The sequence below is a fragment of the Xyrauchen texanus genome, chromosome 27 (assembly GCF_025860055.1).
Source record: "Xyrauchen texanus isolate HMW12.3.18 chromosome 27, RBS_HiC_50CHRs, whole genome shotgun sequence".
Lineage (NCBI taxonomy): Eukaryota > Metazoa > Chordata > Actinopteri > Cypriniformes > Catostomidae > Xyrauchen > Xyrauchen texanus.
Genome location: NC_068302.1, coordinates 11,184,678 through 11,208,600, shown reverse-complemented (window position 1 = coordinate 11,208,600; position 23,923 = coordinate 11,184,678). Strand labels below are relative to the sequence as shown.

Below are 23,923 nucleotides of genomic sequence, written 5' to 3'. Positions count from 1 at the left end.
CTGCCATAAATGGCCTCCTGGGGACTGAGCATCAGTAATCAAACTGAGCATGCTCAAATGCCTTTAAGATCTACCATCACCACCAAACTCGACATTGTTTGTGCTCACTATTTAAAAATGTAAGTTGCTCTGACTTAAATGGCATAACAGTTGACTTAAATGATTGTTTTAAGAAATCTCAACTTAAAGTTCAATCAACATTTAACATTGAGTTAATCTGACAAAATGTCTATTTTTTTTATACAGTACGTAGAACACAAAAGGAGATATTTTAATGGATATCTTTGTCTGTCTCTTCAATATCATGGCAGTTGATAGCAACTCACTTTAAATCTTTAAATGGACCCAAAAGTATAATTAAAGTACCCCAATGCGACTCATGCATCAACCATCCGTTGCAGCTACATGATCGTTATGAGAGCGGTTGAGCGGTTTTTACCGCTGTGAACAAGCTCCTCTACGGTGCTCATGAAAGTGTAACAGACATCTAGATTTTAACTGAAAAATTACTTTTTTCTCACCAAAACCTATTGTATGCTTTCAGAAGATTTGAAATATGATGAAGTTGAATGGACTACTTTTATGAATTTTTTCCTTTTCTGAAGTGAGTTACTATCAACTTCCAATTTCATAAAATTTTTCCTTTTGTTTTCCACGTAAGAAAGAAACTCATACAGGTTTGGAACAACATGAGTCTGTTTAATTTAGTTTTTTGGCTGAATTCCTTTAATTCATTGGGTGACACAGCAAAAGAAAAGGGGTCTTTTTTCTTTGCTGTGGTCTGATTCCGAGCGTGATTGTTCCCGGTGCCCCCCGCAGCGTTGGTCTGGTTTCACACTCACTTGATTCTATCGAACCCCGGTCCATTTGTGTTTATCTTACGTCATCACAAACACGCATGGTGAACACAAAGCATCTCATCAAATGTTTTGTTTTTTTGTTATTTTGGTGCCATTATGCACAGCAGAGTGAAAACTGAGTATAAGTGTGCTTCATGACGTAACTTATCAGATGTCCAGTGGAAGGCGGCTTGCTGCTGCTCACAAATGACATTTTCTTTAGGAGACTGCTGATTGCAAGGAATTAATTTGCACCTTTGTTTACGCTTACGCTCGTGTCCAAGGTGAAGTTATCACCACTGTCATCTCCTATTATACCCTATATTTATAACCTATAATAGTGTTTATATATAGTATTTATAAGGTGTATAGATAGACAGACAGACAGACAGATAGACAGACAGTATTTATAGTGTTGATTGTACTTGGATGTTATTGTAGTGTCATACATTTTTTGGGACTTTCAGGAATGTGTGGATCCTTGTGTGTTGTCAAAACTAATGATGTTGTCATCAGCTAAAACGCATGTGCAGGTTACTTAACTTCCTGAACAAGTGCGCGCACCCGAGTCCCGAGACATTCACGCGAATTGCGCTACAGTTCCATTGCAACCGAACTCAGATCACCTCCTACAGGTGGTCTCTGGTTCTGCGCGCACCTGAGTCCCGAGACATTCACGCGAATCGTGCTACAGTTCCATTGCAACCGAACTCAGATCACCTCCTACAGGTAGTCTCTGGTTCTGCACCGTGGTGTGCACGCCGGACTGCATGACACCTTTCACATTACCAATTCTTTGTGCTAACCATGCTCTGTTTCGAACTAAACTGCCAGTGTAAAAGCACCCTAAGGCATGAGATCAAATAAAAAGAAAAGGATTCAATAATAAGCAAACTGGTATGAATAAAACAGGATTTGTTCAAGTAGAACAGAATACATTGGCGTGTATAGAAAAGGACAGGATAAAATTAGACAAAAAAGTCTATCAAAGGAATAGAATTGCACTGAGCAGTAAAGATAAAATAGAATAACATGACTGTCTAAGCTATAATATTCTTGTTTACTTTTTAGTGAGCTGATCCTATCAAATGTCCACATTGAGGCCAGTGGCGAGTGGGAGTGTGTGGTGTCCACAGGCCGTGGGAATGCCTCGCGTAGTGTAGAGATAGTGGTACTGGAGAATAGCGCCTCCTTCTGTCCGGAGCAGAGAGTAACCAACAACCGAGGGGAGTTCAGGTAAGAAACGTGTCTTGAATCTATGGTTTGTGGACAGTAAAACTTTGCTAAAATGTTAACTAATTCCTCTTTGTCCTTCAGGTGGCCCAGAACTCTGGCTGGCATCACCTCCTACCAGTACTGTCTCCAGCTGCGCTACCACACCTTAGGGGGTGCTGTGGAGCAGAAGAGAGCATCACGTTACTGCGACCGCACTGGAGGCTGGGAGGAGGGAGACTACTCTCAGTGCCTATATACTAATGACATCACAAGGGTGCTGCATACGTTCATACTGGTTAGTGGAGCGTTTGATTCTTAGCTCATAAGCCTTTTATGCTGTATAATCTTATACACTGATTGTGTTGTGAGATCAAGCAAAATCTTATTAAATTTTAATTCAAGTCCTGATAATGAGGTACAGGTTAATGCAATGTAAGAACATTAAAACTGCAGTTTGCAAGCTTTAATGTGGACTGCAATGGAAAAAGAAATGCTTGAAATATATAGAACACATTGAAATAAACCTTTCAAATGAATGGAATGCTGGATAAATAATACTGACTTTTTGTTGTTGAATTAGCTTAACCTAATGGTAAATGAATTGTAACATGTTGCTTATTTTTATCTCACCTCTCAGATGCCTATCAACGCCTCTAACGCAGTGACTCTGGCACATCAGGTGCGAACATACACTCTAGAGGCCGCTGGTTTCACTGACATAGTTGATGTTCTGTATGTGGCTCAGATGATGCAGAAGTTCATGGACTATGTGACAGAACTGCGTGAGGTTAGTTGAAGCTGATGTTCAGTCAGTTCACTGATCACTCTTAACTGAGCACACAGAATACAGTGTATAACATGCATCTTTCTGTATTTGTGTCTGTTTGTGTCCTCTTCCTTCACCCAGCTTTCAGAGGTGTTAGTGGAAATGGGCAGTAACTTGATGCAGGTAGATGATCAGATTCTGGCTCGGGCTCAGAGAGAAGAAAAAGCATGCAGTTCAATTGTCTACTCTCTTGAGACGCTTGCTTGGCCTCAGCTGCACTCTCACGCTCAGGATCTTTCCATAGTACGTTTTTACTCTGTCAGTTTCAAGATTGCTTTTCAATGACAAATTGCAAATCTCAAGAAAGCTAACACACAGCATTAAAATTTTGTGGTTTTGTGTTATTCTGTTAAAATGAAAACTACAGTAAATGGAAACATTTACATAAACTGAAATCAAAAACAAACCTAAAATAATTATTGGTTAGTTTATGATATACAGTGTATTATAAATATCTACAAGCCTCTTTCAAAACTATTCCCATCAGTCTTCAGAAATCACACTAAACAGAATGAAAGTTTTAAAAGGGTCATGACAAATACTTTTTTATATAATTTTTTATCTTCCTTGAGGTCCCCTGATAATGTTGGTCATAATTTAGTAATACTGTATATGATCATTTTCCACCCTGTCTCTGGACCTCTGTCTGAGAGCTTGGTTTTGGCCTCAGCGCCTCCTTAAAAGTTTAAGCTAAACGCCCACTGCAATGATTGGCTAACATTGTGCAGCCCCTTAAATACAGCCATATTTGAAACTCTATTGGAAGAGAATGAACAAGCTCCACAGCATTATAAAACTTTCAGGGTTTACATATAACGCCCATCCAGGGGCGAAAATTTCATCAAATTGTTGGGGGGGACAATAAACATAACAATTCTCAAGAGCAATTTTTGAAGTGGACACCAAGGTTTTTTTTGTTGTTGCCCCATTTGCATTTGTATTATTTTATTTCTTAAACAATTATTTTAAGAATATATCATTATGTTATTTACAATACTCATATTTTAATGATATTTTAGGGGGGGACAACCCTCAGATAAGGGGGCTGACCAGCTCCTTTTATACCCCTATGTCCGGGGGAGTGGCAGGCAAATTCCACTCACCAATTCCCATTGGCCTTTTCTCAAAGATCAGAGGTATTTGGGGCTCCCAAGAGTGACCCCTAGTGTCACTACATCGACACAACGTCTTGTTCCCTCCATCAGGGAATGGAGGTTACAACAGTAACCAAGACGTTTTGGGAGCCATATTTTACATTAGACATCAAGTGGTGACCCAACACACAAAAAAAAAATGTCTTCAAAATTAAAGTTGAGTGTTTATTAATGAATTTTGATGGTTCATACACAAGATAGCCAATAATTGACTGCACAAGATTGGCACAAACCATGTTTATCCTTGCAGTAACTGAGCCCATGTTTAATGTAGTCAGACTTTGATTGGACACACAGCCAACAAAAATAGATATGGGAAGTTTTAAAAGCTTTTAAAAAATAGTTTTTCCTCACTTTCTGCAACCCTATCAGAACTAACTTGTGAACCATTTTTGGGTCAAAACCAAGCATTTGAGCACCACTGCTCTCCTCTGTATAAACCTGTAGTTTTTAACAGAAATATGAATATGATATGATTTTTGTATGCAAATAGACATAAGGGATGTTTTCGGTTCTGTGTTCATTTACAGATTTCTCGCAATATTGTGCTTGAGGCTCACCTGATTCGTCCGGCACATTTTACTGGCATGAGCTGCACAGCCTATCAGAGGCGAGAAGGGACTGGAGGGAGTCATGATGGAATAGAATCTGCCCTTGAGCAGCAGCTGCGGTTCCGCTGTACCACAGGAACACATAATACCTCACTTAATGCATTTCCTCTGAAGGTATTAAAAGTTTACCTTTGTTTGTTTGTGTATATATACAGTAAGCACTTGTATGCAAATGTGCTATGTATGTCAAACATATCGTTTTATATACTCAAGAATGTGAGAGAAACACATGCAAAATGAGAATAATCAATAAATAGCATATTATGATATATAGAATAGCATATTATGTGTTAGAGATAATGTACTGTCAGTCTGTCAATAATAAACAAAAAACTGACCTACTGTACATTAGCCCTTACAACAGTAGAATGCCACGATTGACCAATCAGAATCGGGTATTCCAGAGAGCTGTGTAACAAATACCAGACAGATATAAATAAAAATAAAAATATGGTAAATTGTTATTTATTGAATATTGTTTCATCATATTGCTGTTGCTGCCATTTTATAAATGCAATAACACCCCTTAACCATGGTGAAATCACTGTAACACACAGCCTAGAGTGGCTTATTGCTTTAATAATCACCTTTTGCTTTCCCTCACTTTGTCTTCATGTCTCTTTTTAGAATGCAGTGGCTCTTGCTTCAGTGTCTCTCCCTGCGTCGCTCTTTCCGCCGAATGCTCCTCCTGACTGTAAGCTGCAGTTTGTGGCATTCCGCAATGGAAGATTCTTTCCTTTTACCGGAAATTTTAGTGGACCTTCTGACCTCACTCGTAGACGTGCCATCAACACTCCAGTTATCTATGTTAGCCTTGGTGGGTTGCCTTCACCTCAAACATTCATAGCATTTAGAGCATTTTTAAGAAGCTCTGCAACAATATTTGGACTTGTTGTATACCTATATTATACCAGGATATCTGGACATAAGAGTTAGGAAGAAGACAAAATTCATTCCTGCTCTATGAATACTAATAGTTGTCTCACATTGTAAAAAAAAAAAAATTTACTCAACTTAAGCTTAATTCTATACTACTCTTACTGGTTTTAATTAAGTTACCGTTACTCTTTACATAAATCCTAAAGTTGTCTTTGATAAAAAAAAAAAAAATGTAAGTGGTCCTAATTAAACAGTACTTGAAATGCCACATTTTGTGAATCATAAATGAAATATATACATTCTTTAAACTTTGGCTTCTAGTACTACTAACTCAAATGATCAAGAAATAACTGCGGCTGTGTGGAAAACCCATAAGCCGTTGCACTTGAATAAATTATGTTTGGTCAAAACAAGGGAACTTGTGTAGAAAATATATATATATTTTTTTATTTAAAAATTTATATTGTTTTAATTCTTATTAATATCCATGAGGATAATTAATGAAATTTACAACAGTGACAACTCATACACATGCAAGTTCAACATTAAAGATAATGACAATTGTCCATCCATCTTCAACTGCTTATCCGAAGTTGGGTCGTGGGGGCAGCAGCTCCAGCAGGGGGCCCCAAACTTCCCTATCCCGAGCCACATTAACCAGCTCTGACTGGGGGACCCCGAGGCATTCCCAGGCCAGTGTGGAGATGTAATCTCTCCACCTAGTCCTGGGTCTTCCCCGAGGCCTCCTCCCAGCTGGACGTTCCTGAAACACCTCCCTAGTGAGGCGGCCAGGGGGCATCCTTACCAGATGCCCAAACCACCTCAACTGACTCCTTTCGATGCAAAGGAGCAGCGGCTCTACTCCGAGCTCCTCACGGATGACTGAGTTCCTCACCCTATCTCTAAGGGAGAAGCCCGCCACCCTTCTGAGGAAGCCCATTTTGGCCGCTTGTACTCGCGACCTAGTTCTTTCGGTCATGACCCAGCCTTCATGACCATAGGTCAACAAAAACAAACGTAGGAACAAAAATTGACCGGTAGATCGAGAGCTTTGCCTTCCAGCTGAGCTCTTTTTTCGTGACAACGGAGCGATAGAGCGAGTGCAATACCGACCCTGCTGCTCCGAATCTCCGGCCAATCTCCTGCTCCATTGTTCCCTCCCTCACGAACAAGACCCCGAGGTACTTGAACTCCTTCACTTGGGGCAATACCTCCTTCCCTACCAGGAGTACGCACTCCATCGGTTTCCTGCTGAGAACCATAGCCTCAGATTTAGAGGTGCAAATCCTCATCCCAGCCGCTTCACACTCGACTGCCAAGCGATCCAGTGAGAGCTGAAGGTCACGGACCGATGATGAAATGAAGATTGCAAAAAGCAGCAATGAGATACCCAGCCCACCGAACCGCACACCTTCCCCACCCCGACTACGCCTTGATATCCTGTCCAAGATTATCACAAACAGGATTGGTGACAAAGCACAGCCCTCTCCAGAAATTCTGAAAGCTTTGGATGTGGAGGGGGTGTCATGGATGACACGCCTCTTCAACATTGCGTGGAAGTCTGGGATAGTGCTTAAGGAGTGGCAGATCAGGGTGGTGGTTCCCCTCTTCAAAATGGAGGATCAGAGAGTGTGTGCCAACTACAGGGGTATCACACTTCTCAGCCTCCCTGGTAAAGTTTACTCCAAGGTGCTGGAGAGGAGGGTTTGGCCGATTGTCGAACCTCAGATTGAAGAGGAACAATGCGGGTTCCGTCCTGGCCGTGGAACGACGGACCAGATCTTTACTCTCGCAAGGATCCTGGAGGGGGCCTGGAAGTATGCCTAACCGGTCTACATGTGTTTTGTGGATCTGGAGAAGGCGTATGACCGGGTCCCCCGGGAGAGACTGTGGGAATCCCTATACGTCCAAAGCGAGAGCTGTGTCCGGGTCCTCGGCACGAAGTCGTGTTCGTTCCATGTGGGGGTTGGTCTCCGCCAAAATGACAATTGTACTTTTTAAAATTAATTTGTAACCCTACCCTACATTTTTAAGGGACTTAAATGTTATAAATGGAATGTAAAACAAAACGTACAGTTTCACATGTACATTGATCAGCCACAACATTATTTTATAGATCCTCCTTGTTCCGCCATAACAGTGTCAACCCGCATCTCAGAATAGCATTCTGAGATGATATTCTTCTCACCACAGTTGTACAGAGCGGTTAACTGAGTTACCGTAGACTTTGTCAGTGCAAACCAGTCTGGCCCTTCTCTGTTGATCTCTCTGTTGAACAACAGTTATTTGGAAAAGAGTGTTATGGATCTTAACCCCATTGAGCTTTTGTGGGATCAGCTAGACTGTAAGGTTCCCGACGAGACAGCCACATCTATGGCAAGTGCTACAGGAAGTGTGGGGTGAAATGTCACCTGAGTATCTGGACAATCTGACAGATAGAATGTCAAGGATAGGCAAAGCTGTCATTGCTACACGTGGAGGATTTTTTTTTGATGAGAACTCTTTGAAGTTGTTTAAGAAGTTCAGAAAAAAAATCATATTGTAATAGTCATTTTTCACATTATTAATATCCTGACTATATATTGTGAACAGTTGAATGCCACTTTGGTGAATAAAAGTACCAATTTCTTTCCATAAGAGCAAAATCTGAACATTATTCGAAACTTTTGGCCACCAGTGTATATACACACTGTATATATATATATATATATATATATATATATATATATATATATATATATACACTATATATGTTGCATAGTGAGGATGTCTTCAAAAATAAAGCTAAATAAATATGCGGTGTGACCACATTTGCCTTCAAAACTGTACCAATTCTCCTAGGTACACCTGGACACAGTTTTTCTGGGTTGTTGGCAGATATGATGTTCAAAACTTCTTGGAGAATTTGCCACATTTCTTCAATCTCTTCTTGTAATCCCAAACTGACTCAATATTCAGAAGGGGGCTCTGTGGGAACCATGCCATATCTTGCAGGGCCCGCTGTTCTTCTATTCTATTTGCAAAATAAATGTTTGGGAGTCTAAAATGTATATTTCCTATTGACACACTAAAGCTGAAAATATAAATAATTATCTTAAGAAATGTTTTTGTGAAGCCTAAGACTTTTGCACAGTACTGCATATAATGTATATATATATACAGTATATCTACACACACACACACACACACACACACACACAGACACTACCGGTCAAAAGTTTTGAAACACTTGACTGAAATGTTTCTCATGATCTTAAAATCTTTTGATCCGAATGCGTATGCTTAAATGTTTGAAATTAGTTTTGTAAACAAAAATATATTTGTGCCACCATATGTATTTATTTCATTGTAAAATAATAATAAAAAAAGTTTTTGAAATTGATGACTTATTGATGACCAAATAATAAAGAAAAGCAGCCAATAAGTGCCCAACATAGATGGGAACTCCTTTAATACCGTTTAAAAGGCATCCCAGGGTGATACCTCAAGAAGTTGGTTGTGAAAATGTCAAGAGTACATGTCTGCAAATTCTAGGCAAATGGTGACTACTTTGAAGATGCTAAAATATAAAACAGTTTTGATTTATTTTGGATTTCGTTTAGTTACAACATAATTCTCATAGTTCCATTTATGTTATTCCATAGTTTTGATGACTTTACTATTATTCAAAAATGTGAAACAAAAACATAATTCCCATAGTTCCATTTATGTTATACATCATTTATATATATATATATATATATATATATATATATATATATATATATATATATATATATATATATATATATAATTCTAATAAAGAATGAGGTGTTTCAAAACATTTGACCTGTTGTGTATATATACTGTATGTTTGTAAACAAATATAAATTGTGCCTATGTAGAATGCCTTTACAAAATTCTAATTTAGACTGGATAGTGACAGAACATCAGCCTATGAAGACTCTAGTGTACACCTTTGAATGAAATCTTTTTGGGGCAATTTCAAGCATTGTATAGCCTTCATTCCTCAAAACAATGATTGACTGATGAGTTTCTAGAGAAAGCTGTTTCTTTTTTGCCATTTTTGACCTAATATTGACCTTAAGACATGACAGTCTACTGCATACACAATTATTGTAAACAAACACAATGTAAAGACTCATTTAATGAACCAAATATCTTTCAACTGTGTTTGATATAATGGCAAGTGATTTTCTTGTACCAAATGATCATTTTAGCTTGATTACTCAAGGATAAGGTGTTTTAGTGATGGCTGCTGGAAATTGGGCCTGTCTAGATTTGATAAAAAATTACTTTTTTCAAATAGTGATGGTGCCGTTTTTTTACATCAGTAATGTCCAGACTATATGTTGTGATCAGTTGAATGTCACTTTGGTGAATTAAAGTACCAATTTCCTTCTGAAACAGCAGTGTGTGTGTGCGTGTGTGTGTGTGTGTGTGTGTGTGTGTGTGTGTGTGTGTGTGTGTTTGTTTACTAATTGCAAGCATTTAAGCACAAACCTTCAATTAAAAAGGTCAGGAGAAACATAACTTCAACAAAGTGAGTCCAAACATTTGACTGGTACTAATATCTGTATACTTTAACAACAAATATTTCTTTCTTTCATTCTTTTTTTCTCTCTCACTTCCTATTTCTTTACTTTATTTCAGATGGATGCAGCATGTGGAATCAGTCAGATCCCATTATTGTGTCATTACGACACACATCACCTGGAAATGACCCTGTTGCTGCTCACTGGAGTTTGCAGGCCCTGGAGCATCATGGCAGTTGGAGCCTAAATGGCTGTCAGTTGGCCCATACCGATGCATCCAGCTCTACTCTGTGGTGCTCTGTGCTAAGCAACTCTGCTGTACTTCAGGTAAAATTGGAACAGCCTTTTAAAATACTGATATTCCAACTGACAGTATGCAAAGGTGAAAGTATGATATTCAGTAGTGCACAAATAGTATATCCAGTACAAGGAATGCCACTTAGACATTAGATTCCAAGAAAGCCCCTGTTCTGCACATTGAGATAAAAAAAAAAAAACATCTAAAAGTAAATTGGACACTAAAGCCACAGCCAATGGCATAGATTTGGTTTGAACAAATTAGTTCAAATTAATGCACAGATAAATAAATGACCACCTTCACAGCATTGGGGGGACGTGTGTCCCCCAAGACCCCCTTCCCCCATTAATTCTATGCCAATGTCCTCAGCACAAAAAAAGATTATTATGAATGTCATTGCATACATAACAAATTATCAAACCAAGTAAAGATAGCACACTTTTCACTTGAGGGGAACTGACTTCATACAACAGCTAAAAAAAGGAACCACAAAAATGGCTTGAAAAGTAATGTTAGTTCTAGAAACATTTGTTTGCTGTTACCGCTTGTTTTCTTTTTTTTTCTCTAATGCAATGACATTCATTAAGTGTCCAAATTATTTTTGGGGTCAATTTATGTCCTTTTCTTTGAGCTAGGAAAACTGCATTTTTCCTGCAAAAAAAATTAGGAAAATTGGGTAACTAAGTTCAATGTATGACAGCTTACTGATTAATAACCCTGTTGTGGTGAGTCTTATCTCACTAATGAGTGTCTCTAACCTGCCCACCCCAAGTGGAGAGATATAGCCATTCCTTTATATAGGGAGGACAGGTCTCCCATTACAAACACACATTTTACTCTACATGTCTTCATCCTGACATTCGCCAAAAGGATTTTAATGTTCAGCTAGAACAGCTTGGACTGTTTTTGTTATCGGGAAGATTGTATGAATTTGATAGGATATGGGTGTTCCTGGCCATTGGTGGAAACTTCTTGGAACTCAAGTTGTATTTGTATAATCATATTTTAAAGTGTTGACATCAGAGCAGGATTAATAGCCACTTGTGTCATAGAGAGATTAAGGAAACTCTCTTGGGGCATGAATGTTTCAAAAAATGCTCCTCTTTCTTGCTTTCCCCCTTCTCTTCCCTTACATTCATATTTCAGGAGATGCCGGATTTCCCAGGTTCTCCTTCAGTTCCAGTGGAAGTTCTGCACCCTGTGATCTACAGCTGCACGGCAGTGCTGCTGCTCTGTCTGTTCACCATCATCATCACCTACATACTGCACCACAGGTATTGGTTTGAAAATGGTACTAGTCCAACAAGATCACACAGGAAATCGACATGTTGCTTTCTGAAAGTTCATGTACCCTGAGGTCGACCCCATTCTGCCGTATTACTGACCAGCAACATTTCCCCTCACACATGTTTACATCAATTCAAGTGTTCTTCGGTCATATCGCCACCTACTGGGCAGGGAGAAGAATTTATAGTAAAACATTTTTTTTTTTAAACAGAGAAATTTTATGACTCCTTTGTACGAAAGGTCAGGTTGCCACATTCTCTTTGGAACATACTCAAATCATAATGGATAACAAGGATCATCAGGTTTTACACAAACTTGTGGAGCCCATGCCAGCTCAAGTGGATGTTGCCATTACAACAATAGCAGCACATACCAAATAATAAGAAATTCTGAAATTAATTTACATTCTTTTTCATCCAAATCATTATGCTGATAATATAGATGTAATATAGACAATATAATATATTTAACACAGTTTATGTTACATTTTATATACATACATAAAATGATAAATAGAGGCATTTTAAATAGATAATAATTACAAAGAGTGTTTAGAAAATGTAGTTTCTTAACAGCTTGTTCTCTTTCTTCAGTTCTATCAGAATCACAAGAAAGAGTTGGCACACCCTCTTAAACTCTAGTTTCCACATCGCTATGACGTCTGCAGTATTTGCTGGAGGCATCACTCTAACCGGCTACCCAGTAGTATGCCAGGCAGTAAGTACCCATCTCACTTATACACATGAAAACACAGGCCAACAGCCGCCCCTGCATAAAATCAAAATGTACTTACCTTTTATTCATTTGTTTTTAGACTCTAACATGGCTTTAGTGTTTACTTGTTTTTAACTTGTGTATGTTTGTCAGGTGGGGATTGTTCTTCACTACTCTTCTCTGTCCACTTTGTTATGGATCGGTGTTAGTGCCAGAGTAATTTATAAAGAAGCTTTACTGAGGTCTCCACAACAGCTAGAAGGCGAGACTGCTGTACAACCACCCCAGCGCCCCATGCTCAGGTCAGTGCTGTCATCGTTTACATTTATGCATTTGGCAGACGCTTTTATCCAAAGCGACTTACAGTGCACTTATCACAGGGACAATCGCCCCGGAGCAACCTGGAGTTAAGAGCCTTGCTCAAGGACACAATGGTGGTGGCTGTGGGGATCAAACCAGCAACCTTCTGATTAACAGTTATGTGCTTTAGCCCACTATGCCACCACCACCATGGAGAGCATGACTTTTGACAACTGCAACACAACAACAAACTTAATGTGTTACCAGTGTAGACCAATTCATTTCTCTCACAAATCAGTCTTGAAGTCATTACATTGATCATGTCTAACTCAAACTGAATCTTTACTGTGTTATGTGTACTTTAGGCTCATGAGACTTAAATCAGTGTAATAAAAATATATGTACCGAATATTTCAGTTTGAACCAATTCTTATTAGAAAACCAGAATTAGTAAGTGGAATCAGAATTGGAACAAGAATCATTCATTTACTTATGAGTCATGACATCTGAAAAGTTTTGTGTTCATATAAAAGTTTTGTGTTCATATAGTTCAAATTGGCACTTCCAGAGAAGAAATGATGGAAAGGGCAGTACAGGGGAAAGGGCAAAATTAGCTTTTGAATGCAACTGAATGGACCACCATGATGTAAAAACTGACTTATAAAAGACCTCCATTGTCCACATTAAAGCTAAAACCCATCTGCTTTTAAGGACAGAGTCAGAAAGAGGAAAAGAAAAAGAAAGAGAGCACAAAGGGGGAGGGGTAAGGAGTATGGAAAAAAAATGAAATTAGACATACAGTAGTAGTTGTAAATCAAACAAGGGATCAGGCCAATTTCACTCAGGGCCGACGTTGCTCAAATTGGTGCCCGACGTATTCCCCACCCCCCCACCCCACCTCAAGGGCATTAGTGTGGTGGCCCTGGAGACATGCATGCAAATATATTCAAACCCTCCAGTCTGTTTTCTCCCTGTATTCCATAATTTACCCTGGACCTCCATGCTCTCCACATACCCTGGGAGGTCTGCCCAGATCCCACGCTTGCCCCCTGGGATAAATCATTCTATGTTTCCTCTCTCTTTGTCCTCCACTGTGTGGAGGCCAGACTCAACTCTTTAATGACAGACAGGAACACAGAACCGGCTTAATGTAGACCACACAATCTATTTGATGCCTGACACAGGGAACATCTATAGAAAATATAGCACAACTGACCAATAAAAGTGGGATAGACTGTACTATTTGTATTTGACTGTACTAAATTATTTGTATTTATTTGTATTTGTTTGTGCAATACATATTGGGCTGATTTTATTGTCCCCACACAATGGAATATTATTATGTGCATTATAGTGATTTTACCATGGTTATGAAGCATCTTTTACTATAGTTCATATCAGTTTTATAATGACATTTACTAAATGTTTCCTAAATGTCTGGCTGTCTCTGCCTATTTATCTATTTCTCTCTGCAGGTTTTACTTGATAGCTGGAGGTGTCCCACTCATTATATGTGGAATCACTGCAGCGGTGAACATTAATAACTATGGAGACAACATTCCTTAGTAAGTACTGTGTTTTAAAACATTTAAAGCATTAATTCCATGTTCAAAAACTACTTTTAAAATAAAACATCAGCTAGGAATAAAGGGGATTGCACACTAGATGCATCAGGCTGGCAACATAAAGTCTCCTAAAATTCTAAACCATTCTTTCTATGAATATACAGTACGCACACCAGCAACACCACTCAGCAATGTTACAAACTACAGTCTTGACCAATACAAAAAATGGTATTGTTTGAAAGCTTAGAAGCTCTACATTACAATGCAAGTAACCGATAACCAAAACTGAACAAGTGCTTTAAAATTTGCAGACAAATCAGAAGTGTTCCGTTTTGATAATTTATAAAACAAAATGTGCACTGCACATATTATTGTAATCAGTAAAAACATCAAACTGATCAGTAGAATAAAACCAGCTTATTTTTACTATAGCAAGATAACAAGTGTATGTCTTTGACATATATGCTACATATAAATAGGTGTTGCTTATTTGCGACATGTTTGCCTATAACTTCACGAAATGAGCCCACACACAATGTAGGTAGATGCATAGATAATTAGATAATCCCATGAAGCACAGTGTGCACACAGCACATAATGTGTTATCTGGCTAAAAACACGTTAGCTTTCCTGGATCAGATGACTTTATTGGATAGTATGCAGTACATTGTCCAGCATCATGGAACGCTAAACAAACTGCATTTGGATTTAGATTGCTGCAACCAAAGTCATCCAAATATGGGCAGAGAGGATCGTTCACTGTAATTACATAAGGCTACCAATAGATAGTGCCAAGTACATGGCACAGGCTCAATGATGGCTCAAATGACACAGAATGGAACTGAATGAGAGCTCAGAGCATGCTTTGGAGAGAGAGCATACCTTTAGTAATTGTTGTATTTTCATGGGTAATTAGTTCTTATTCATCATCATCTGTAAGTAGTGAATAGATACATTTTTTTGGACTGCCACCTCTATTAACTGCACTGATGCGTTTTGTGTGCAACATCTGTGCTTTATCCTACCTGTTACGTGGCACTTCTCGTCCGGTGTGCGACACACTTAAGGCGATGTTCAGCCGGCAGAGAGCTTGCAAGACGCATCTGCCCTGGTCACTGTCCAATATGTTTATTATGTGAGGGATAAAAACACAGACTAAAAGTAACAAAACAGAGGATAAACAATCATATTCAGTGTAAAGTGGCAGCATTTATTAAACAAACTTCCAATATCCAGGTCAAAAGGTGTCAGTATAGAGTCCAAAACCACAAGTACTTCTGGGACTGATGGAACGAGTAAGAGCCAGCTAAAATCTTAATTAGTGAACCTTTTATTAAATAATACAAATTACAAAGAGGCCTCTTACCATGAGATATTTTTGTTGTGAATCTTACAGTGTTTTTGTCACATATAGTCAGATAGTCTGGCTGCATACTTATAAAATGTATATGCCAGAGGTCATATTTTCTGTTTTGTATTAAGTTGTAGCTTCTGTTCTTTCACTAACTGTCTGATACTTATTGCAGATTTATTACACATGCTGACTCGCTTCTTTACAGCCCATTTAATAAGGGCCTGCTTATTACAGAGCTTTCTTTGTGTTTTTGTTATTTGAGTAATTACACCCTTTGCCCTCTCTTGATTTTTTCCTGACCCATCTGCAGCTGCTGGTTGGTATGGCAACCCAGTTTCGGTGCTTTCTACATTCCTGCTGGATTGATCATTCTGGTGACCTGGATCTACTTCCTTTGCACTGTGTTTTGCCTGAGGCACCGTAACTGCGAGAGCACCAAAGATCCTCCTTGCTCCGCCTCCGAACCCTCCCCCTTGCCAGAAAGACAACCAGCACTCAGCGGCAGCTCCAGTCTACTCTCAACGGACTCTGTTGTGAGCCCGGTATATGCTGAGATAATGGTAGAAGACCAGTACTCGTTGAAGGTACAGTGTTTGGCACTGGCGACGATGCAATTTGTGTTTGTGGGGATGTGGTGTTGTGGTGCTATGGCAATTTGGCATGTTGACAGAGAGCGAAAGCTGTTCAGCTGTCTCTATGGGGGAACTGCCACCGGATTAGGGATTTTCTTGGTGCTCCATCACTGTTTCAAGCGTTTGGATGTCCAGGCATCATGGCTAGGCTGTTGCCCTGGGTATCGTCGGTCTCAACCCATGCCAGCCTTTAGCCACCCCTGTACTGCAACTGCTGGGGTTCAAAGTACCTCAGATAGGGACTCACAACTTTTTATAGCCTGCCATCCACCAACAGACCCAAACCATTACTCTTCCTCTGCCAGGTCCTCATCTACTCCAAGTGGAACTGGTAGCATTGGTCCTGGGCCATGCAAACTCACCAACCTTCTCCAGGTGACCCAAGACAATGCTAACAACACCACCCGAGCACCAACAAGAACTAATAACAGCACAAGCACAGAGAACAATGTAAACAACAAGCCTGCCAATAACATGCCTCCCAGTCTGAGCAGCACACTGCCCACCCAGCAGCCTCAAAGGAGGAAGGCTTGTAGTAGAACCAAGGGTGGCAATGGCCTGCATCATCACAGAGGCGATAGCAGAGGGCACTATCGCCTCAAAGCTCTCAGAGCAGGTGGAGGAGGTAGCATGGGCGCTTTAGGACCCACTGGGACAGAGCAATTAAATATCCACCATCTACCCAAACATGCTTCCACTGATAATGGAAGTCTACGGAACAGCCATTCAGAGAGCCAAAATGGGCCTCTGACCAATGGCCGGCACAGAGGGGAAGGACTCGCCACAAGCCCTTCAGAAGGTAGTGACGGAGGGAGTAGTGAATGTAGAAAACCTTTTCCACTGTTGCCCTCAGTGGCCAGTAGGGTCACCATGCAGCAGAATGCTCAACGGCGCAATGCTAGCAAAGACAATCTGAAACTGGCGGCTGCAGCTGAAAGAGAATCTAAGCGGAGCTCGTTTCCTCTCAACATGGCAACAGATGTCACTGGGACAGTCATAGCGACAGCCTCGTTGTCAGCTGTTTCAGTACCAAATGGAACACTAAAGGGTTCCGTGATAGAACTGGACACAAGCGGGACAGACCAATCACAGTGTTCGGTTGGTATGAAGAGCAGGGTTTGGAAAAGTGAGACAACAGTATGATATTGAGCTGAGGGTATAATTGAAAGAACTGACATTTAAAGTTTCTTGAAAAGCATGAATGGTGTGCTTTTTTCTCCACAAGAGAAACAGTTGGCTCCTTTTATGATCTACCTTGTATATTCACAGGACAGTTTACCCAAAAATAAAAATTCTGCATCATTCACCCTCATGTTGTAACAAACCAATGGCTTTCTTTCTTCCTTGGAACTGGAGATGCTGAGCATGTCGGCCTCAGTCTCCTTTCACTTTAATTAAATTATTTTCCCATACATTGAAAGTAAAACATTATGCCTAAAGTGTTCTAAGGGAAGAAAGTTATAAAAGTTTGGAACAACATGAGGGTAATTTCACCCAATAATGAAAATTATCTCATCATTTACTCACCCTAATGCCATCCCAGATGTGCATGACTTTCTGCAGAACACAAATAAAGATTTTTAGAAGACCATTTCCGCTCTGTAGGGCCTTACAATGCACGTTAATGGTGACCAGTCCTTTCAAGATCCAAGAATCACATAAAGGCCACATAAAAGTAATCCATAAGCCTCCAGTGGTTAAATCCATATCTTTAGAAGTGATGTTATAAGTGTGGGTAATAAACTGATAAATATTTAAGTCCTTTTTTTTTATACCATAAATCTGAAACTTTCACATTCTTTTACATTTTGTACTGTTTCTCACCCACACTTATCATATCATTTCTACTGTGTTTGCCTCAGTCACCATTCACTTTCATTAAATCCTTTTTCCATATAATGAAAGTGAAATAGTCTGCCTAAAAATTTCCACAGGAAGAAAGTCATACAGGTTTGGAACAACATGCGGGTAAGTGATGCCAGAATTTTTTTTTTGTGAACTATCCCTTAAAGCTTTGGAAATCATCTTTTAACTGTCCAACTGAAAGTGGTTGCCAGATAAAAGTTCTTGTTTGTTGGCAATACTTTCAGGGGCTCTTATCATTGTGGTGTCTTATGAGGGACATTATGAAGTTATGTTTTATACATATGAAGAAAGAAAAGAGGTGTGTATGCAAAAGTTTCGCATTTATACAAATATGCAAAATTGTTTTTGTGATTTTGTTTGTGTGTAATACCACTTAATCTAACAATGTTTTAACACAATGAACAAATATAATTTTATTTTGAATATACCAAGGGATATGTGGGCATAAATATCACCTATTTTGATCTTTATGTTTCTGACTATGCATAGCTACAATATGTTTGTTTCCCAAGTGCTTTGTTTTGTTGTTGTTCTTGTTTCTGTTGTGTTTATTGTTTTCTGTTTTGTGTTGTGTGTTTTTATTCAATCTATTTCATTTATGTATCTGTAAGAATGTATGTACATTGTGGTATGCAAGTACTGTTTGACCATTACAGTGTTAATTCAACGTTATTAACTCTAGCACTAATAAGCATGCATCCTTTTAGTCAGTCCAACATGAATAGGGAAAACTAAGAATTCCACACCAAATTTCCTTGTGATAATTGGTAGTAAGAATGTTGCTCTTTTTCTGCTGAAGTTGAGCAGAAAGCAAAAGCTTTGGAAAAAAAAAGAAAAGTTGAATCATAGCGCCCTCTACTGGGTAATTTCTGCCATTGATCAAATGCACTGAAAATGAATCCCGTTGTTGGACAAACAAAGTGAAAACTGCGGCAGTAATTGGATGAAGAGGGATGATTGTCCATACTTGTTCTGTTGTAGTACCATGTATAACATGGACATTTTAGCACTTGGTTCAGGCCTGTTTTTCTCAAGTCGTAACCTGATGGCTCAGGTTATGGAGTGAGCATTTTACGTATGTTTTATAAATAATGAAGTATTTATATTATACATATCAGTATTAATGTTTTGGTGGAATTGTTAGTATGCAATATTATGATAATCAGTATTTTACAGTAGATTGGGGGCCTCAGTATTTGTTATAACACATTGAGTTCATTACCAAGCTTCATTTAGCCCAAAACTCTTAGCTACAGTATTACTAAGAATTTGTAATGCACCAAGAATTATTATTACTCCCTTCAAAGCATTTGAAAACTTCCGTTATCTGATGGCAACAAATTTTCAAAAATAATCATTATTTTCATAATATCCAAGGAATTCTCAGATCAGTGTGAGATCATTTTACTGACTGTTCTTTCAAGGTTCATAAGGTACAGTTTTTAGTGCTGTTATTTTTAGACCTTTGTCACTTTTTGACAAAGTCAGAAGCGAAATGCATCGCCTGTCTTTAGCGTAAACTTGAATTGAAATAAAATAACTTTTAAGTGTGTTTTCAGGAATGTTTGCATGCCAAAGATGCTTTTGATCTAAACACCTTTTAACATTAGTGATGAGCTTACTTACAATTTTGTAAAATGCTACAGACATATTTGTAATTTACCCGTACAAGCCAGAAATCTCCCTTACATTTGGAAAATATTCAATATTGCTAAAGAACAAAAGTCTAAAGTCAAGCAAATAGAAGTTTGTGGCCTGCTCAAAGTATGCCACATGTATGTAATATTTTTCTTAGAAATACATTTAAATTTGGTGCATCATGGTTTCATGTGACATTGTGATATGCATGAGAAATTTCCTCTGCCTTTTGGTAGGCGTAGCTTCTGAGGGTCAGTATAAATTCAATGTTATTCTAACTATTGTTTTAATTGTCATTTTGATGTTTAAAAAAGGGAGTTTTCAATACTATTTTAAATATTTATATTTTTGTCACTCACATCAATCTGAAAATGTTAACAGCATTTTTGCACCGATTTCAGTAATATATTTGTTATAGATATTAAGATTGTGCCTTATCAATGATCTGATGCAAAATAAAGGTTTGGAAAAAGTGCCATAAAATGTGAATTATTTTGTTTTAGAAATGTACTAGAATGCATTGTGTGTGTTTTGAACTCTAAAAATTGAACTCTACACGACTGAGAGCAACACACACTGTTTTGCATTTGGCATTTACGTAACTTCTGTCTCAATGTAATATGTAAATTGACATCCACCAAAGCAAATAAAGCCAATCAAAAAAGGACCTTGTTTTATTGACACATACTTTGACCAACCAGCTTACAGAAATTCAGTTACAGCTTACAGACATGCGATCACTGAAAGCACAGGCAACATCACTGTTCACAACACTGATAAAGACTTTTTGAGCCTTTTGCTCTTGTTAAAAGCTAAGACTGTTGTTAGAGCTACTGTATGTTTAGTTTAGAGTTTGAATGTTTATAGCCAGTGCGGGGGGCAAAGTGTACCAACAATCTAATATGAGTCACTGATCTGTTCAGATAACCACAGACTGATACCAGTGTGTAAATATGAGACTTGATGACTAATCAGCCTTCAAAACGACTGCTCAGATTACCACTTTCTATTTTTGTCTCGATGAAACAGCCTTTAAAACCTGAGCTTTAACAATGGTTTATTTGGGTTGCTAATATCAATTAGTTAGGAAGTTAACCAAATGCTTATTGAACACCAAATCATTTCTTAATGTCCTCAGCATTACTCGTCATAATTGCATTTTTACTAGTAAGAATTCCAAGAGTGCTCTACAATTGTATTTTTTACTAGTAAAGTTACAATTATTATGGAATATTTACTTGTCATGTGTTTCTATTGACTCCCATTCATTTTTTAATTCCAGAGCTATTCAATAGAATTTTTACTAGTAAGAATTTCAATGACAGAGCTCTCTAACTGAATTTTTACTAGTACAAATTCCATTAATAGGGTTATACAATTATTTTTTTTACTAGTAAAAATTCAAATTCCAATTGAATAATTTACTAGTCTTGTGTTTCTATTGACATTTTTAATTCCAAAGTCCATCAAATAATTTTTACAAGTAAGAATTCCAATTAGAAAGTAGTACAGTTGAATTTTTACTATTAGAAATTCCAATTGCAATTGAACAATTTACTTGTCATATGTTTCTACTGACTCCCATTAGTTTTTAATTCCAGAGCTATTAAATATATTTTTTTATATTAAAAATTTCAATTACAGAGCTCTCTAACTGAATTTTAATTAGTACACCTTTCAGTAAGAGAAATCTACAATTGCATTTTTACTAAATTCCAATTGAACAATTTACTTGGCATGTTTCCATTGACTCCTATTTATTTGTAGTTCAAAAGATCATCAAATTAAATTTTACTAGTAAGAATTCCAATTAGAGAGCTTTACAATTGCATTTTTACTAGTAAAAATTACAATTACAATTTCACAATTTACTTACCATATGTTTCTATTGACTTCCATTCATTTTTAATTCCAGAGCATTTTTTTTACTAGTAAGACTTCCAATTAGAGAGAAGATCTATTGTGGAGCTCTCTAATTGAGTGCTTGTAAAAATGCCATTACAAAACAATTATGCTGGGAGCATTAAAAGCTAAAACGGCTTGCCATAAATGCTGCTTTATAAACGAGACTGTAAGACTTATTTAAAGTCTCTTCAATGGGAATATTAGATGTAATCTAGGATGTTTATACTGCTTTATACAGTTTATGCTATTGATGACACAGTAGGTCTAGACCAAACAGCCTCTTTTTCATTCCTGTCAACAATTTTATACTCAGAATAAGGTCCTGAAATGTTCTAAGATAAGTTTACCCATAGACATGTGCTTATACCATATATTAAAGTGTCTCGATTGCTATGACATCCAAATCCAACTATTTAGTTCTATAAATTACTCTCTAGAAGTAACCAACTATTAAAATTATAAGTTATAAAATTGTGTTAGGAATGACTTTTTGTGATCCATTTATTTTATTATTGCTATGTAAACAATATAACATACAGACAGAAACCCAGAACAGGGCACAGCCAGGCAGGGGATACATTACATAAATACATAAATATGTAATACCTGCATCACCTGAGTGTTGGATACATAGAACACGTCATGCATTGGGCGGGGCTTATGAAACCTCCCAAACAGTTACGCACTCAGCGAGAGGAACAACACAGCAGCCAGCGACACCAGAGCGAGTCAAAACAACATCAAAAGAGATCAGAAGAGCGAAACGCAACTTTTCGTCCCGGTTTTGTCCTGGACTTTACCAAACAGTACCGATAATGTCTTTGGGTGACCAGCAGTGGTATCCCACCAGCGCACAGGTTACGGTGCTCCAAGCACGAAACCTACGGATCAAGGGCAAAAATGGCACGAACGACGCCTATGCCATCATGCAGGTTGGTAAGGACAAGTTTTCCACGTCGGTGGCGGAGAAATGCGTCGCTCCCGAGTGGAAGGAAGAAGCAACGTTCGATCTGCCGCTGTTCCATCAGGGAAACGCTGACCGATGTACTCTGTACATCATCGCAATGCACCGAGCCCTGGTGGGACTGGACAAGTTTTTGGGGCAGGCTGTCATTAACCTAGTAGACCTACACGCCAACAGATCGCGCAAAAAGACGGAGTGAGTAGCATTCTGTGATATTTGGGAATATAAGTGTTTGATTTAGGGTGTTTGATTTAGTTTTTGCATACCAAAATAAATAAAAAGATGAAACACTTCAGCCACATTCTTGCCGTTTGCCCATCAAACTTAGTATTAAACTACATTAAACATAATAATTTTCACTCAAAGATGTTATAAAATCATTTGAGTGTTTTACATATTAGTTTAGCATATTGTAATGCTTTTGGTCCCTGTTTTTGTATGGGTAGAGCTCAGAACTCCACCCTTGTAAAACAATATTGGGCAAGTAATGGTACACTTGGCCTCCTGAGGACTGATCCGTTTTTTGTGTGTCCTCATGAATATTATACAATCATCTTTAATCACTAAAGACATACTAAGACACCGGGCTAGCTATAAGCGGCCGCTTGGGGCCCCCGATTCAACAGGGGGCCCCGCAATGCAAGGTCATGTTTTATTAGATTTTAAAAAATAGAATTATTATTTATAGTAATTTATTGTTAATTTATATAGTTATTTATTGTAAATGTATTATTATTATTATAATTTGGCGGTTTTTGTGTAATAATATACACCAGTAGCTCCAATTAGGATTTTGCTTAGGGCCCCCATATAGACACATTATTACTCTGATTAGATGTATCAAATGTCATGTTTCAGCCACATTTTAGTCTTCTTTAATCTGATTATTCATTGCCATTTGTCAGTAGTTGTTCAGGGAACTGCATTGTGACATGAATAAACGAGAGGGTGTGTGACATATTACATTACATAGGCTTTGTGTTCTTTGGCGATGTTTTCAAACAGTTAGCCTATGTAGCTGATGATAAGGATACTTCTATTTGTGGAAGCACAGAAGTCATGTATATATGATTTTGTCGTTACTATAAAGTCACCTTTGACCCTCTGAACTCAATACACTTTTGTCCATCAATATCATACCTTACACCATACATCTGCTGTATGGTTTGAATGATGCAGCTATTACATCATTCCCAATGCACTCTTTTGTTTATCTTGAATCATTTAGCTTTATTGCTTGCTAAGTACAAACACATCACAATGACACCATAGAAGTTTGTCCATCTGATCGGAGTTGTCATAAAGTGTTATAGTTTACTTCAGTGTAGTAAAACTTTTATA

At 38.2% G+C, this 23,923-nt stretch overlaps 1 protein-coding gene and 1 pseudogene across 1 annotated transcript in view; both read left to right on the top strand.

The window, feature by feature from the left end:
- LOC127621450 (adhesion G protein-coupled receptor A2-like) overlaps positions 1-20,374 on the top strand; it is a 95,455-nt gene extending 75,081 nt beyond the window's left edge. The window contains exons 8-19 of the mRNA XM_052095040.1: positions 1,911-2,075; positions 2,157-2,349; positions 2,692-2,841; positions 2,962-3,123; positions 4,565-4,759; positions 5,273-5,462; positions 10,178-10,386; positions 11,504-11,631; positions 12,238-12,361; positions 12,512-12,660; positions 14,134-14,223; positions 15,888-20,374. Coding sequence (XP_051951000.1) covers positions 1,911-2,075; positions 2,157-2,349; positions 2,692-2,841; positions 2,962-3,123; positions 4,565-4,759; positions 5,273-5,462; positions 10,178-10,386; positions 11,504-11,631; positions 12,238-12,361; positions 12,512-12,660; positions 14,134-14,223; positions 15,888-17,352 — 3,220 coding nt within the window. The 3' untranslated portion in view covers positions 17,353-20,374. The remainder of the gene's footprint in view (positions 1-1,910; positions 2,076-2,156; positions 2,350-2,691; positions 2,842-2,961; positions 3,124-4,564; positions 4,760-5,272; positions 5,463-10,177; positions 10,387-11,503; positions 11,632-12,237; positions 12,362-12,511; positions 12,661-14,133; positions 14,224-15,887) is intronic.
- Positions 20,375-22,307: 1,933 nt separating this feature from the next.
- The window catches only part of LOC127621230 (rab11 family-interacting protein 2-like), a 29,162-nt pseudogene continuing 27,546 nt past the window's right edge, over positions 22,308-23,923 (top strand).